Source organism: Haemorhous mexicanus, chromosome 1 (genome assembly GCF_027477595.1).
Source record: "Haemorhous mexicanus isolate bHaeMex1 chromosome 1, bHaeMex1.pri, whole genome shotgun sequence".
Lineage (NCBI taxonomy): Eukaryota > Metazoa > Chordata > Aves > Passeriformes > Fringillidae > Haemorhous > Haemorhous mexicanus.
The window spans coordinates 93,765,895-93,781,646 of NC_082341.1; the positions used below are offsets into that span (position 1 = coordinate 93,765,895).

At 42.2% G+C, this 15,752-nt stretch overlaps 1 protein-coding gene across 1 annotated transcript in view; it reads left to right on the forward strand.

Moving 5' to 3' along the window:
- Positions 1-2,815: 2,815 nt before the first annotated feature.
- The window catches only part of LPCAT1 (lysophosphatidylcholine acyltransferase 1), a 64,172-nt gene continuing 51,235 nt past the window's right edge, over positions 2,816-15,752 (forward strand). Inside the window, exons 1-3 of the mRNA XM_059856319.1 lie at positions 2,816-3,131; positions 8,785-8,927; positions 10,438-10,652. Coding sequence (XP_059712302.1) covers positions 3,015-3,131; positions 8,785-8,927; positions 10,438-10,652 — 475 coding nt within the window. The 5' untranslated portion in view covers positions 2,816-3,014. The remainder of the gene's footprint in view (positions 3,132-8,784; positions 8,928-10,437; positions 10,653-15,752) is intronic.

The window sequence follows — 15,752 nt, forward strand, 5'->3', positions numbered from 1 at the left end:
ATGCTCATTTCCTTCACTGCTCAGATTTTATTACAGAAGAAACAGGGCTTACATTCATCTTTTTACAATTTCAGATAAAAGGGACTATGGAGATAGGGGAACACATTCCTGCAAGTTTAAGACTGCTAGCTTGTACATTTTTTAGGTTATCTGTCTTCAGTTATACTGATCACATCAGAATTTTGAAGAAAACAAATGAGAAGCAGAAACCAGGAAAGCATCCCTTAACATCCTAGTAGTTCATGTATGTACATATTCCATGAATGGTAATTTGATAACTATCTCCTAGCTTGTTTTAGAGGCTATATTATCCCTACTGAACAAATGAGTTCTATAAAACTCCAAAGTCTCCTGGAACTCCAAAGTCTCTGTCAGGTGTTAATGTGCTAATTAGAAAATAATTGACTAAACCCATGAAAGCAGTAATAAAAAGTTAGAATACTGCTCATTCACTCAGTAATACAGAACAAGTGCTCTAATAGCAAAGGCTCAAGAGCCAAAGGACCAGGCAGGTGCCTAACACTTTATTAGGGTTTATAACTGAGGAAGACGCTACAAATACCAAAAGCTCTGGTACAAATAAGAATAATACATCATTTTTGGAAGCTGGCTTTAGAAAAGAAAACACAACCAGCAGAAATAAAGAAGCCTGATTACATTTCAGAGCTGAACCCGTTCCAATACCCTCATTGTATGCTGTGTCCCACACCTATCAGATGGGGAACTCTGACGGGCCACGTGCTGGGGAGCCAGTGGCCACCACCTCCTCCTTGCTGACCTGCAGGACAGCTCTTACTGGCTGAAGAGCCTGGAAGATCCCTGAGGGAAGCTGAAATGAACTCCCTGGCTACGTGGCATGAGGGCCATGTTAGAGAGAGTCTCTCCTTCATTCTGCAAAAAATCTGTCATTCATTACTGAAATCAGCCCTGTACAGCTGAACCAGCAACCGGCTTGAAGTCACTGGAGAGGGAAAAAAGGTGCGGGCAGCCAAATTGTTTGGAATGCAGCTAAAATACTTCAGAGAGTTTAAGGTTAAAAGGGATCACTGGATCACATACTCTGACCACAGGCCAGTAAGTCTTACTACCAATCCCAAACTGAGCCAAGTAACTTGTTTTTGATTAAAACCACTACATTTCCATTACATTATCTCAGCTCCAGACCACTGATTCCTTTTTTTTTTGGTTTTTTTTTGTTCTCTTCTACCGTTTAAAAAGCTTTAGCACAGCAAGTCTTGCAGATCTTTTTGACAAATTGATAATGAGTTCAGAACATATCATTATAAGAGACTTTCTCCAGTACTATAATGTTCTGCCAGGTCATTCCTGCACCACTTGATCTTTAATGTCAAGAGCCACACACCTTGTTCTACTATCAGTTCCCATTAATACACACTGTAATGCTGGTAGTACATCCAACAGTCAAACTGGACACGTCGTACCTTATGCAAAACAGTTTGCTTAACGTGATTTTTAGACAATTTTTTTCTAAGACATAAGCTCTCATTCCAGAGACATGGCTTGTATTCATGGAAAATGTGGCAGTAAATTTGGCCTGCACATTTGGCTGTTTGAAAGTGTTAATTTTATTAAGCAGTCCAGATGACATTGCAGTTGCTCTCACAGTAGTTTACTAAGTTATCATTTAGCACATCCCTAGATTTCATTAACAGTGAGTTGATCTTGGATCTCTGGTAAAAATCTTGAAAATGCTGACCCTGCAGAAACTTGCACACCCCAAAACAATGAAGACTAGCCTCTGAAAACTCTTCTGATCTTTCAGAAGTTCAAAACTATTTCTCTATTCAACAGCATTAGTCATTAGAAGTACATATGGTATTAACCAAAGGACTCAGAGACCATTTTGCAGTTCTAAGCCTACTAGATTAAAAACAGAAGCCACGATGTTTCTGCAATTACTTTTATAAATTTACCTGTTATTGAATAAGGCTATCAGAATTGTTTTATAAGTCGAGGTGATCAAGGTGATTGACACTAAGGATATCTTACTCATCTGTTTATCAAGAGATAAAGTCATCTTTCTTGTTTCCTTTTCTAATGTTTTGCCTGTGGTTTATGTTAAAACAGTAAAGTACAGTACAGAACATCCAGCTTGGTCTTTTGAAAATGGACAGAACACGAACGATTTTCTTTACTTCTTAATAACTTACATTTCATTTTAAGATTTATTAAACCCCAAACTTAGCTACTTCCTCAGCCAACTCTGTCAAGATCCCACGGTGCAAATTAGCCAAACTTCATTAAAAACTGTCTAGGTTTGCTTGGAACAGAGCTCTCCCCACGGACCTCACCAATTCCAGCCACGTGATGCCAGCACAACACCTGGCTTCTCCCAGGTACGGAGGCTGTGCCCATCCGGCACCACCGACGCGCGCTCCGTTACAGCGGCGGCACCTCAGACCCATCTCCAGCCCGGAGCGTTCCCCTTTCTCTCCAAATTCCCTTCCGCTGCCGTACGCCCAGCGGAACCCCCGTTCTGGGGTTCGAACGTGGTGCCAGCACGTGCACGGCGGCGGCGACAGCTCCCCGCGGCCACCCCTGCCACACACCCGCTCCTGCCGTGGGGATGCGGCCCCGGCTCGGCCCCCAGGCGCAGGCGGGCGGCGCCCCTCATGCCGCGGGTGGGGCCGGGCTCCCGGCATGCCCGAGGGGGACGCTCCGAGGGTGGGTAGGTGGGCGGAGGGAAGAAGGGCGGGAGGGTGCGCGCCCACCCCGCTGCCGCCGCCGGCGCTTCTCATTCCCAGGCGCTTCCCATTCCCACCCGACGCGGAAACCGGCGCGCAGCCGAGCCGCTGCTGCCGGCGCGCAGAGCGCATGCGCGGGCGGCCGGGAGGGCGGGGGCCGGCGTTCAGCGGGGAGCGCTCTGGCCGCCGGTGCCGCCCGCACTCCGCGCTCCCGCCCGGCGCCGCCGCTACCCGGGACCGGTGGCCGCCGCCTCCGCGCAGAGCCCGCGCCCTCTCCCGCTCCGCGTCCTCCCGTCGTCCTGCCCCGCCATGAAGTTGAGCAGCCGCGGCCGGGGATGCTGCGCGGGCGGCAGCCGGGAGCGCGGGCCGCCGCCGCGGAGCCCCTTCGTGCACCAGCTGCGCTTCAGCCCCCTGGAGAAAGCCAAGGTAGGGGCGTGCGGCCGCCGGGCCGCCCTTCCTCGCCGCCGCCGCCGCCTCCTTCCGCACGTCCCCCGCGGCGCACCGGCTGCCGGGCCACGTCCTGCGGCGGGCGGGGGCTCCGCGCCGGCGGTGCTTTGTGAGCCGCGGAGCCGGGCAGCGGTGCTGGGCGTGTGCGAGGCGGCTGCCGGGGGCGGCCGTGCCCGGGCCGGGCGGGCGGGAGTCTGGGGGCGGCCGTGATGCTCTAGTGCAGGGCGTGCGCCTCAACTTGTGCTCCGATGCCTTCTTCAAAGGAAAAATTAAAAAAAAAGCTGTTGGTGTTTTTTTGTTTCTTTGTTTTGGGGCTCTTTTTATGGGTTTTCTCGGCGTTTTGAGGTATGAGAGTTTTTTCGTGTTTTCTGGTTTTCGGTTTTTTTTTTGTTTTGTTTTTTTGGTTTTTTTGTGTTGTGGGGTTTTTTATATGGGGGACGGGGGAGCAGCCCTTCGGGGCCACTCTTTTTCAGCATCAAGTCAAGGTAGGTATTAACCTGGGCAGAGGCATCCCGGTGCGGCTGAAGTTTTGCCCCTGGATAAATAGTCCCTGCGGCGTAATTTAGGTATGGTATTGTGCAGGTAGCGGTGAGACTACAGGAGGCGGTATTAAAATGCAGATTTGCAGTTGCGTGGCTTTTTATTTCATTGTTTGGGTTTAGGGTTTTTTTCCCCCCCTCCGTGCCTCTGCCTCGCCTCGCACGGTGAGCAGTAAGTGGTTGGGTATTCAGAGGGCATGGCCCTTGTCTTAGGCTTTCGGTAAGATCTGGGTCACTGGCTGGAGGAAGAAATACCGTCAGAGGCTCACCTAATGAGAGGCTGGCCATTTCTGCCACTTCCATCACTGTAATACTTCATAAAGCTGTTGTTTTGGGTGCCTGACAGCCTTCAGTACCTGTTAACATGGGAAATTATGGTTCACTAATATTAAACCTCTTGAGTCAAGGCGCTTTAGATCCTGCTTTGATTTGCATTTGAATGTTCGTTGTTGCACTGCCCTGTTGCTGCCCAGATGCTTAACACAAGATATGTATGGCCTGTCTTAACATCAGAATGTGCCTCATGTTACTTATCGGGCAGCCCAGGAATTTATAGTACACTCAAGTAGAAAAGGTTTTCAGTTTTCATAAAGTTGCCCAGTATGTATTCAGTGGTTGCTCATAAATTGTTGCTTGAGCTGGAAAGTGGAGAAAAGGTTTGTGTCATCTTCCTAAGGTTTGTGTCATCTTCTTAATTTAGTTTTTATCTATAGCTTCCTCAATAAATTGTGTAGTTGTAAAGATTTCCTTTCCTTTCCCAACCATACTTTGTTCCTGAAGTCATGATTAATGCAGTTAATGAGGTAGAAGTCTTTCTGGAGCAGAGAGAAGCAAAGATAGCACTTGTTCATAGGGACTAGGATTGTCTCTAGTTATAACAACTAATGTTGCTTTCTGCTTGGTTATTTATAAAAAAAATTTAAAGTGCTGCTGGGAGGGGAGAGCAGACTGACATTTTTTGCAGCGTTGAGTCTCGTAGGAGCTACTAGCATTGCTGATCTGATATTAGTCTGACAGACCTTGAGGTGCTTTGTCAGGGAAGTGACTAGTTGTAGAACACACCTGCTTTCTGCGTGGGCTGCCCTGTTCCTAGATATGAGATGTGAGCTTTGCCAATGGATTTCAAGGATATTTTATTTTCAGTGAAGATGGGGAGATATGTTTAAACCACTGTAGCTTGTCACAGTGCACAGGTCAAAGGAGCAGCCTCCTCACCAGACTGTGTCTCACTTTCTCTGCTCTTTAGGCGAGCAGTCTTTCACTGATATACAGCAGCACAGAGTTCTTTAACCCAACCTCCCTTCAGTCTTACTGTTGCAGTTTTATGCAGGAAAAAGCCCATAAGCTGGCATATAGAACTGTGGTAGATTTTTTTCTTTGTCTTAGTCATGCTTTTCCAGCCTCTTCACTGATTAAAAGTTGTGCTGGAGACAGAAGCTGTTAAAGCAGAGCTGTGGAACTTCTCCACTTGAGAAGAAATGCTCCCCAGGTGAATTACAGAAGTGAGAATTCTCCTCTGAACAGCCTTGCAGAGCTACGGAGCGCTCTGTGAGAACTGTTGCAGCTGAACTCACTTCCTGTTCAGCTGCAGGCATGCATTGTGTCACAGGCTTTTCTGTCTGTCCTCCGAATCTAACGGGGGTTTCTGGGATTGCACAGGCTATCGAGGAAGGTTAGGAATGTAGCTACAAAAAGTAGGGAGCCCAGGGGACAAGACTGCTTTGTCCCATGGTCTGGTGTCTGTTGCTGATGGTGTGCCAGATAGCCCCATTATCTTCACTACAACCTCGTCCTGCACTCTGCAAGAGGTTAGATTAGCTTTTTTATTCATTAGTGCAGCTCAGTAGTAGATGCTTTTTAGCATGTTCCAGCCTGAGACTGTGGGAGTGAAAGAAAGGTAGAAAGTGAGAGGGTAAATAAACACGAGGAGAAAGAACAGTACAGAGAAATCCTTTTGACTGTCAAGGAACTGTTCAAGTCCTCTTTCATTGACTTTATAAAAACTGGAAGATTACAAGAGCGTAAAAGCAGTAAGACTGTTTCAGAACAGAGTCTCATCAGTAGAAGTTATGGCTATTTTACTCTGATCTGAGGGTGACAGTAGGGGTCATTCTTGAAGCTATGTGTTTTATTTCAGTATTATAATAAAAATATTCTTTCTGTGAGGGAGACAGATATGATTTTTATTAACCATGGATTATGTTCATGCTAACATCTTCTGAGCACCTGTCATGTAAGTCCAAGCACTTGATTCTTGTTACCACTGCAGAGCAGGCAGAGGCATTACTGGAGCTCTCAGTAAGCATCTGTAGCTTTTTTTCCCTGCTACTTCAAAACACAATACAGTGCCATTTTCCTTTCTTCCAGTGTTTCTGGCCCTTTTATTTCACCAGCGCTGGTGTTCATTTGGTGCCTTGGTGAGCTGATTTGGCTCATTAAACCAGCATATCATTGTGGTTTTGTGTTCTGATTATTTTCTTTTGCTGGGCTGGCTGTGTTTTTTCTCACTAATGAGCTATATTGGCTCATTGGTAGCTCACATAAGTGCTAGAGCTGACTCAGGGGGAGGATTGAGGAGAGAGTGAACAGGACCGCTCTTTCACAGCAGCGATCTGTTAGATTGGCTTAGCTGCACAGGAAAATTTATCCTGCTGTATTTGTCTCCATGGATGTGTCTGCTGGGGAACTTGCAGAGTGGGGAGCTGGGTAGTGAGAGAATCATTGAGGGGTTAATTCCTAGCTCCTGCACTGCTGTCTTTGGTGAGTTGAGCTATAGGGGTAATAATACTGAGGAAGTATAAGTAAGATGTAATTTCTATCTGATAAGTGTAAAAGAAGATGTAATAAGATGTAATTTCTATCTGATAAGTGTAAAAGAAGATGTAATAAGATGTAATTTCTATCTGATAAGTGTAAAAGAAAAATCAAAACTTCGACTGTGTCAAATAGTATTTCCTTTCTCAGTGTTGTGACTCCTATTTTGTAGCAAGTCATGGAAATTTTGTTGGGAATAAACTGGTTTTAATGATGTTTCTTATGGTATTGGTAATTTCCAAGTTACATATTTTTAGCTTCCCTGTGCGTGAGAGCTGTGATACTGGTTTTCAAGACAGGAAACAGACCTAGAGAAGTAGAAACAAGGGTACTCTGTGATTCTCTTGCTCGGTGCTTAGATACATTGGACCAGATATTTTGGAGAACTTGAAACTTGAGTTCATATTTTATACCTTCATTGTGAGGTCATACTTAAATTTGAATGCACTCTCTAAACAAGGGGAGCATATGATACCTATTTAGTTTAAGTGACTTGCCTTACATCAGATTTAAGCCCTTCTGATGGAAGAATGGAGATGAGTTTCCCAGGGCAGCCTTCCATTACAAGTTGTCCATTGGTCTGTCTTTCACAGTATGCACTGCAGCTTCTGAAAAACTAAGTTGGATGCTGTAGACCAGCAAATGTTAAATAATCTGTATTCAACCCCCTCTTGAGATTTCTTTAGTCGTGAGCTGAACCCCTGAAAGTACAACTCTGGATGGACCTTTAGGGGTTTTTAAATGTATCTCAAAACACAGGTGTTCACACATTTCTTGTTGCCAAACAGAATTTGTAATTTTAATGGAAGACATGTCTCTATGAACATCCCAAATATGTAGGAATGTGATCACCAAAATAGTGTCCACATAAGGTCAGAACCAGAGTGTATGTCTCCTGCATTCTGGTCTCTGACAGTGGCCAGTGGGGACAGGATCTTCCCCTTTTTTGTCTGACATTGACACTGTTTCTGTACATAGGTTTTACAGAATAGAAGCTTTCTTACCTAAGAGGATGTCTGAATGTAGGTACAGACTGAACTGCTTTTCAAATGCTAGCACCTTTCTTGATTCCTAACCTTCTTCAGGAGGTAGACATACTTTTCTCTCCAGACAAATTTATTGTGTGAGCAGGTACTGAACTACTGCCTCCTAAAAAGAGGCTGGTGTCACAGCTAGACCCTGTACATTTGCTTTTGCTGGCCATTACTATCCCTGCTGTCTCTGGAAGACCAAAAAGCCTTTTCTGCACATTTATGCCATCTTTTATGGCATTATGGATGCAACTTCTGTTTTCATTCTGTGACGTGGCACTAAAATGATCACTGGTACAGAGAGTCACGGGATGGAATACCTCACTACCAGTCGTCTGCCATTCAGTTTTGCCTTCAACTAGAAGACTTGGAGGAGAGGGAGGGAGGGAGAAGGTGCGAATCCCAAAGGTCTGTGTCCTCTCCTGCATTTTACTTCACTTACTTCTTAGTGGCTGGTCCTTCTCATTTTAAGAACTTAAGAGGCAGCTGCTCTCATCTCCAGAATGTTCCTCTATTAGCTGACAGATGTAGTGGTCTTGTCTGTGGATGCAGAGTTTGTGAGTTGGTGTAACTTTGCTACTCATCTGACCATTGTAGTGTGTGAAGTTTTACTGGTTCATCTGGGAAGCTAGCCTATCTAAGAAAAAAAAAAATTCCTTTTTCTGTCAATTCTGCCAACTAAAGCAGTCTCCATAGGGACTGGAGTCCTGTTCTGGAGAGTAAGATTGTGGTTATGAAGTGATGGTGCCAGTCTGAACCAGCGCCATAAAATCCACCTGCAGTGGGCTAGTAGCTTAGGGCTTGAAAGTGGTATCTTGGGCTTTTCTCCTGCTGTGTGTTCCCTGCACTAGATTTACAGATTTGTGCACCTACAGAGTGAGTTGGTTGTTGAGCTGTTTTGGGAAGTGAGAGGAAGTGGAAAGTGAGCTGCATGATGACTAGATCTGCATCAGGGAAGAGAAGAATATGAATTAATCTTTCCACAGCAGCCTGGAGATGCATCAGATTAAGCACAACATGAGACAGCACATTATGCATTGTTACTCATCCTTGCCCAGCTATTGTGATATTGAAAAGTGTGCTTTTTTAAACCTTATCTGGCATATCTGGAATTTAATGGTATTCCGCTGTTTCTACCATTAGATACTTTTAAGTTAAGAAATGGTATCAGTTTCTAGGAATCACTGACCTTTTCAGTCTGAAATTGTGTTGGAATAATGGTTTTTTATTACTATTTTTATTTTGCAGATTGCCTTCATGACCTTGACTCTGTTTCCTATCCGACTCTTTTTTGCTGCTTTTATGATGCTGCTGGCCTGGCCTTTTGCGTTCATTGCCTCAATGGGATCTGACGAGCAAGAGCTTGAAAAGCCCCTCTCCTGGTGGCGAAAGTGAGTCACTGGTGTGGTGAAATACTGAGAGAATCATTATAAAGTTCAGCAGTTTGAAATAGAGGAGATGGGAAATACCTTTTACCTGTCTCAGAGGTCTACTTTTCTCTTCAAAAGAAAATATAAAAATTATTAAACACTTTCCTCAGCTGGGAAACTAGAAGTGCCTCAACTCTTTGATTTGCCAGGTGGTCCAAGAATTACACTGGTAGTCTCTTGCTTCTTATCTTTATTGAGGAGGTAGTGTGAAGCTTTGTTGTGGCATCTTCTATTGCCTTTATTCCTGTAATGTCAACTTCTGGTTATGAAGATTGACTCTATGGAATGTGCCCAGATTTCATATTCTAAATTGTTGTTTTAAACTGCTTCACCCCACTGTCTTCTGCCCTGTGATGAACTGACAAAACTTGTGTTGATTCCCCGAGGGCTTGCCCATACTTGGGTGCTTATTGAAGGTCTGTGGTTGCTTTGATATTGCAATGCTAGTAAAGGTAGAATGTAAGACAGTGTCCTCCCATCCATGAAAACTGCCATTTGAGGAGCAGGAAAGGAGGGGTGTATCACTCTTCTATAGACAACTTTAATATTAGGAGCTGGCACTAGCATGAAGGAAGCTGATTGTGTTTTGCATCACAGGAGGGAAGGAGGATGAGAACCACAGAGGTATGTCGCTTTAGATTTCATTTGGAGTGATATCAATACAATAACTAATGGAATAATTGGCTGCCTTCAGTCTTGCATACAGTTATTTTGAATCTTTTTAGATTCTCCTTTCCTTATTTATTCAAATTTTCAGTGTTACCCTGCTCTCCAGCTTCCAATCCCTGTAAGTGTTACAATTTGTGGTGTTCAATATTTGTACTCTGTTGATTCAAAGTTTCTCTCTTCATGACTATCAGACAGTTAAAAAAGACAAAACTCCACAAAAAAAACCTTCTCCATCCCACCTAAAAAAACCAAAATCCACAAGAAACAAAAATCCAAATCACTTTAGGAGAAGATGGGGAAAGGAAAGAAAGTAGAAATATTTCCAGAGCTCTCCTGTATCCTGTAGGCCTCCCTGTATTTGAGAATTTCTGCCCTACATTTGTCCCATTTTGCTTGGGTAAACTTGAAACCAAGAACCAGGGTAAGTGCATTCTGGCAATATCCTAGTAGCTTATTTCAGGACTGAATTTATTAGAGCTTTTTAGATGTTACTAGAAAACCTTATTAGGTCTTGTGTAGAAGAAACTAAACAGTCATAGTCTGAATTAAAATTAATGATGAACTAAATCACAGTCTTGGAGACTAGAATGAATAGTGTTCAGGTATAAATGAAGTTGAACAGCATCTTACCTAAAAAGTGTTTTTAATTTAGCTGAGAAAGAGAAGAGCAAAGTGTGTGCAGCGCTCCAGCTCTGTTTTAAGTATTAAATCCTATCTGAACTTTTGTCACACATGTAATTTTTAATTTTATTATTTTAAGGTGTTCCTGTGGCAACATAACTGTTTTCCCAACTCTTTACAGGATAGTGGATATTTTGCTGAAAGCAATAATGAGAATGATGTGGCTTGCTGGTGGATTCCACTGGATAAATGTAAAAGGCAGACGGGCGTTGCCAGCAGAAGCAGCAATATTGACAGTGGCTCCCCACTCTTCCTACTTTGATGCCATTCCAGTAACCATGACCTTCGCCTCCATTGTGATGAAGGCAGAAAGCAAAGACATTCCTGTTTGGGGAAGTAAGTTGGTAGATACTTCATTTTTCAAGAACAATTTAAAAAAGATTGCTAAGAAATTCACTGGGTGTGTATTAGAAGGATTGAAACAGAAAGGAAAATTTGCTATAATATATGGTGCGAATATTTTTTCAACTGGTCAACTCTGAATGTCAATAGAAAAAATTGGGGCAAGAAGGTGAGGGGAATGTTCTTTTACCACTTTCTCCAAAGTCGAATTCCTGTATGAAGTCAAAGCAATGATTCAGAACTCATGGTTTAGTTTGCAGTGAACTTGTAGCATTTTAAGACCTGCCAGATGGAAAAGCAAATTAGCATGGGGCTATGGAAGCAAAGACTGATGCTAGAGAGGAAGTCTATAAAGACTTGGTGAGAGTTGGGGTGCCCTCCCAGAAAAGTGTTTTAGGAATGTGGTCTGCTCTGAGCACTACCCTGCCTTGAGGGAGTGCTGCTAATCCTTCACACATCAATAAGTTTGTTTCAGGCAGAGTGTGAGAGATGAGCTCAAGAGCAGATTGGTGTGCACTTGGGTTTAGTCATGACAAAAGCAGATGCCCGAGTCAGTAGTGCTTGCATACTATCTTTGGAATTATTCATATATATTCTCACAAATATTTGAGGGACACCGGTGATTTTTTGGTGCAATTGTGACAGGCAAAAAAGTTGTGTAAGCTTTTGGGCTTGTAGACTTCTAACCAAAGTCTGTGTGGAAGCATTTTGGAGAAACCCACCATCTTGTTTCTAGCGACCGGCAAAGTTCAAAGAATATCCTTGTGTCTCATTGTGTAGATTTTTATTGGTAATATAAAAGTGGCAAAAGATTTTACTTTGGCCATGTTCCTTTGCAAGTAAGTGGAATCAGGCTTTTGGTGCTGACATCCTTCTAAAATTTAATTAGTCAATGTGTTTTTTAGGTCCCATTCAAAACCAGAAGCTGAGACATGGCCATAAATGGAGGGTGGTTAGCTATGGAAGTTTCATTTAAGGAATCTTGTCATATAAGGGTCTGCCTGTATGAGGTAAAATTCAGGCCAGATCTGTAGTTGCATCTTAATTTCATTGAATATCTTACTAATGGCGTTTAGAAATTTGTGGCAGTGAAAAATCTATGTAAAAATGAATAGATGCTTTGAACCAAAAGGAGAAGTGTACGGGCAGGCATGTGTTTCTGAAGACAAGTGTGTGCAAACAACACTGTGTGAAAACAAAAAGAAATTGAATTCCCTTGTTCAGTACTGAAAGAAGATACTGTTGTGAGACAGTATGTTGGCAGTCTTGTACGGCACAGGTGTATCCAGGCCAGCTTGGGCTTTAGAAGCAGTCCAGACGTAGAAGCAGGGGCTGATTTATCTTCTTTCTCGGGTGACTCAGTTGACTGTGTAATAACTGCTGGCTCAGCAAAATAAAAATAGTCTGTGTGGAGCTCCCTTTGATTTGAAGGTGGTCTGTCTGGAGAACCCAGATTAAATGAGGTAACTCCAGTCACTGTTGTGCTACTGCAATGGGATGAAATGGCAGAATGGCATTTGACAGTGCTATAATGGCTACTGAAGTATCCCACGTAGTAGATTCAATGGGAACCAGGAGAATCTGTAGGGATATGGAGATTGTAGTTCCTCTGAATGTAACACAAAGAATGTGTATTAAGAAGATCAAATTATTTTCTAAATATCTAATTTAATTTTGAGGTGACTTTTACAGGATTCCGTTGAAAGCCTAGACTTGTTACAATACATTTAAAAAATTATTCACTTCATTTAGTTCATATGTGAGTGAAACCAGTTACAGAAAAAGAGAACATGTAGTGATTTGATTTAATATTACTGGAATGTACAGTGCAGTCATATAAATGAATGTTTTGTCTTGTATAGCTGCATTTGCTTTATACTGTGCAGCCACAAAAGTTATATAGTCACTTGTGAAACGTTCACAAAAATGCCACAGAAGTGAGGCATACCAAAAGTCGTAACTGGGATTGAGAGTTCAAAAACCATTTTTGTGTTTAGGGCTGGACTTTTATATGAGCAACATTAATTACAGTAGTTTGTGTTCTTTAGGCAAATGGACCTTAACAGAGAAGTAGTAATCACTGTATTGATTAGTTTGGCTTAAAAATTAGTGAGAACTTTCCAGTAAAGCTGTGATTTTTTTTTTAATCTCTTTTACTGCTTTGAGAGAAGTTTTCTGTGAAGCAGATAGTGCTGACTATTCTCTCCTTTGATTAGTATTTTAATCCCAGTGTTATTTACACCTGTCTACATGCACACACATAAAAAAATACATTTCATGTTATTGGACCACTGATATTTCTCTTGTGCTTGTGTGATAATGTGCTCATGTTTTTGTTGGATTGCCTGGTGAATTGTCAACACTCTCAACATTCATCCAGAATTTATCCCAGAGAGGTCACAATCATGTTATGTGTTCTTCAGTTTTGTAAGTCTTGCAAGCTTGGTATACTATCTTCAGTAAGGTTTTGGAGCCAGTCGCTGATGTTCCTAAACTTGTTATCTCTTGAGTCTTGTGAATGGTTATTCTGTATGTTCTGGGAGGCTTTGAATAAAGTACATTCATTTAAGTATCTGAGCAGACTTAAAGATGTAAAAAATGAAGTGGCAGAGGAAATTTAAAGATAATTTCCAAGGATGAGGGCTGGGTGAAGAGTACATCCTCATTCTGTATATTCAAGTATGATATAAATAAATGGCTTTTTGATGTAATGGCAGTGTTTATTAAGACATTGTACACTGTATACCAGAGGGATCAGGTGCTTTAGCAGGCACAAAATGATCTGATTGCTAAATGGTTACTAAGATTGGTTCTGCAAGCATTTTAATAGGTTTCTGGAACAGCTGCCTATATTATTGTACCCTTAGTTAGTCAGTCATGGAATATTAAGCTTCTGATCCACTTGAAAATCCAGATGATTAAAAGCCTGTTCTTTATGGGATTGGAAGTACTCCACAACTGTATTTGTGTATGAGGGTTTTATTGCTGTCTAACTTGAAGGCAGCTCTCCTGGTTTGCAAAGTCCAATTTCAGAAGCAGACTTATGTCTTGTGACTCTTACAGATATCTTCATCCTTTTAAGGAAAATAAAGAAAACGAGATTTAAAAATGCTCTTTGGTTCTGGGAGAAGAGTTATGAACTCCTCAGTCAGTGGTCAGTAGTGAAGAAAATTATCCGTTTGGCACAAACACAAGGTTAACAAACTCTGGGGAGGAACTGCTTGCCCAAATATAAACAGTAGTTCAGTGATCATAAAAAAAAAAATCAGTATCTGGAAAGTAGAGAATGCCGAACAGATGGAATATGTCATGATGCTGAAGGAAGATGTATGTTTCCATTCAATGACTTGCCAGAGTTTTGGTAGATTGGAGATGTGAACTTTGCTGGACCACTTCAGTCTTACAGTGGGAAAATGACATGTAGGATTCAGTTATATCTTACATGGTCTGAAGAAGTCAGACCAGTTTATCAGTACAGATCCTTAAACATCCCTCTTTTGTCTACTGAATCCCACTTCAAGTCAGGACAAGGTTTGTGCATAAATTTTGGGTAGTTACACTTCACTGTCTTATTTTTGGCTGTTGAAGCAACCTGGATAAAAGTAGTTTTTCTTTGCTGCAATGATTGGTCCTGCTGCCGAAGTGCTTCAGTAAGAAGGACAAAGAATTTATCAGTAAATATGAATTGATGGTGACTTCAGACCACTTTTATGATTTGAGCATTTTCAGTGGTCTGAACTTTTAGAAACTAAATATAAGTGAAAAGTTAAATTAAACTTTAGGCAACTTCTCAATATCTCTAACACCACTCTCTGAAAGAGAGGGAGTTGGTACCTGTGAAATGTACAGGATGATATGTTACCTTAAGTTTATAAAGGGGAAGGAGGTAATTTGTGTTTGGCAGAACACAGCAGAGCTACAGAGAAAGGGAGAATCATACAGTGCTATAAAACTCTCAGTTCTGCTGTAGATGGTTTTATCCACGCCTAGTAAACTCATGAAATTTTGTTCAAGCTCATTTTTTGAAAGTGCATTATAGGCCTTTCTCAAGCATCATGACTAAAAGATTAAGAATAAAAGTAATTCAGGGGAAAGTATTTATGCTTGGGTAACTGCGTATGTTTTCATCTCAAAACTTAAAAGGCACCAAATTACTCGCCAGCTCTGTTGTGCAACCTAATCCTTTAGTCCTGCGTCCCAAGTGCCCCCCCACTCCTTCCATACAACACAGGGAAGAGAACTGTGGTTAACTCATTGTTCTTCTGTGAGAATCCCACATTTAAACATTTATGAGATTCACTAAAATAGTCCTTAAACTCCTTATGGAAAAATCTGTGCTAAGGTGAAGGCATTACAGATTTCTTTTCTTCTATACGCTGTAAATCAGGGGCTTGAACACTGAGGTCACCAGGATGAATGCCAACATCCTATGCTGTGTTGGCATTGTAGCCTGCCTTGAATATACACTTGAGCTCCCCATTTCTGAGCAGCATCTTGAAGTTGTTGCCAAGCTTATCCATTTAATCTCCTTTAAAACCCTCTGTTTCAAAATTCAATGTTTCATTCAGACTGTGGGCACCCAGATGGTCCTGCAAGATTTCAGTCTCTCAGAGAGATTTAAAATACTTGCCTTGTCACCTGTGTGTTTATCATTTGGCTTGGAGTCCTGGAAAATTCTGTAAAAATTACTTCTCATTTAAACTGCTACTGGAATGCTTTTAAACCACCACCACTAGTTAATATCATTTATTGAAATTACAAACTCTAGTATATAGGAAACCTTCAAACCAGTACTGCTGCCTGCCTTAAATACTTTTTAGATTGGCAGCAGAAAGCTAAAACATAAAACCATGCTCTCATACAGGTGTTGCAGATGTCTCTGAGATAAAAAAGACATCTTTGTCCCTGAAGGAGTCCTTAAAGGAAGTTGGTCACGTTTGGAAAGACCAACCCAAATACCACAACTTGCTTCTGTTAAAGCTAAAGAGGACGCCAATTATTTACTTCCCACTGCTGACATTTCCTTGTCCTATAGGCTGCATTGTTTCCCGCCTTTCTCTTTGGAAGCAGGGAGAACTTTCCCATTAATGCTGC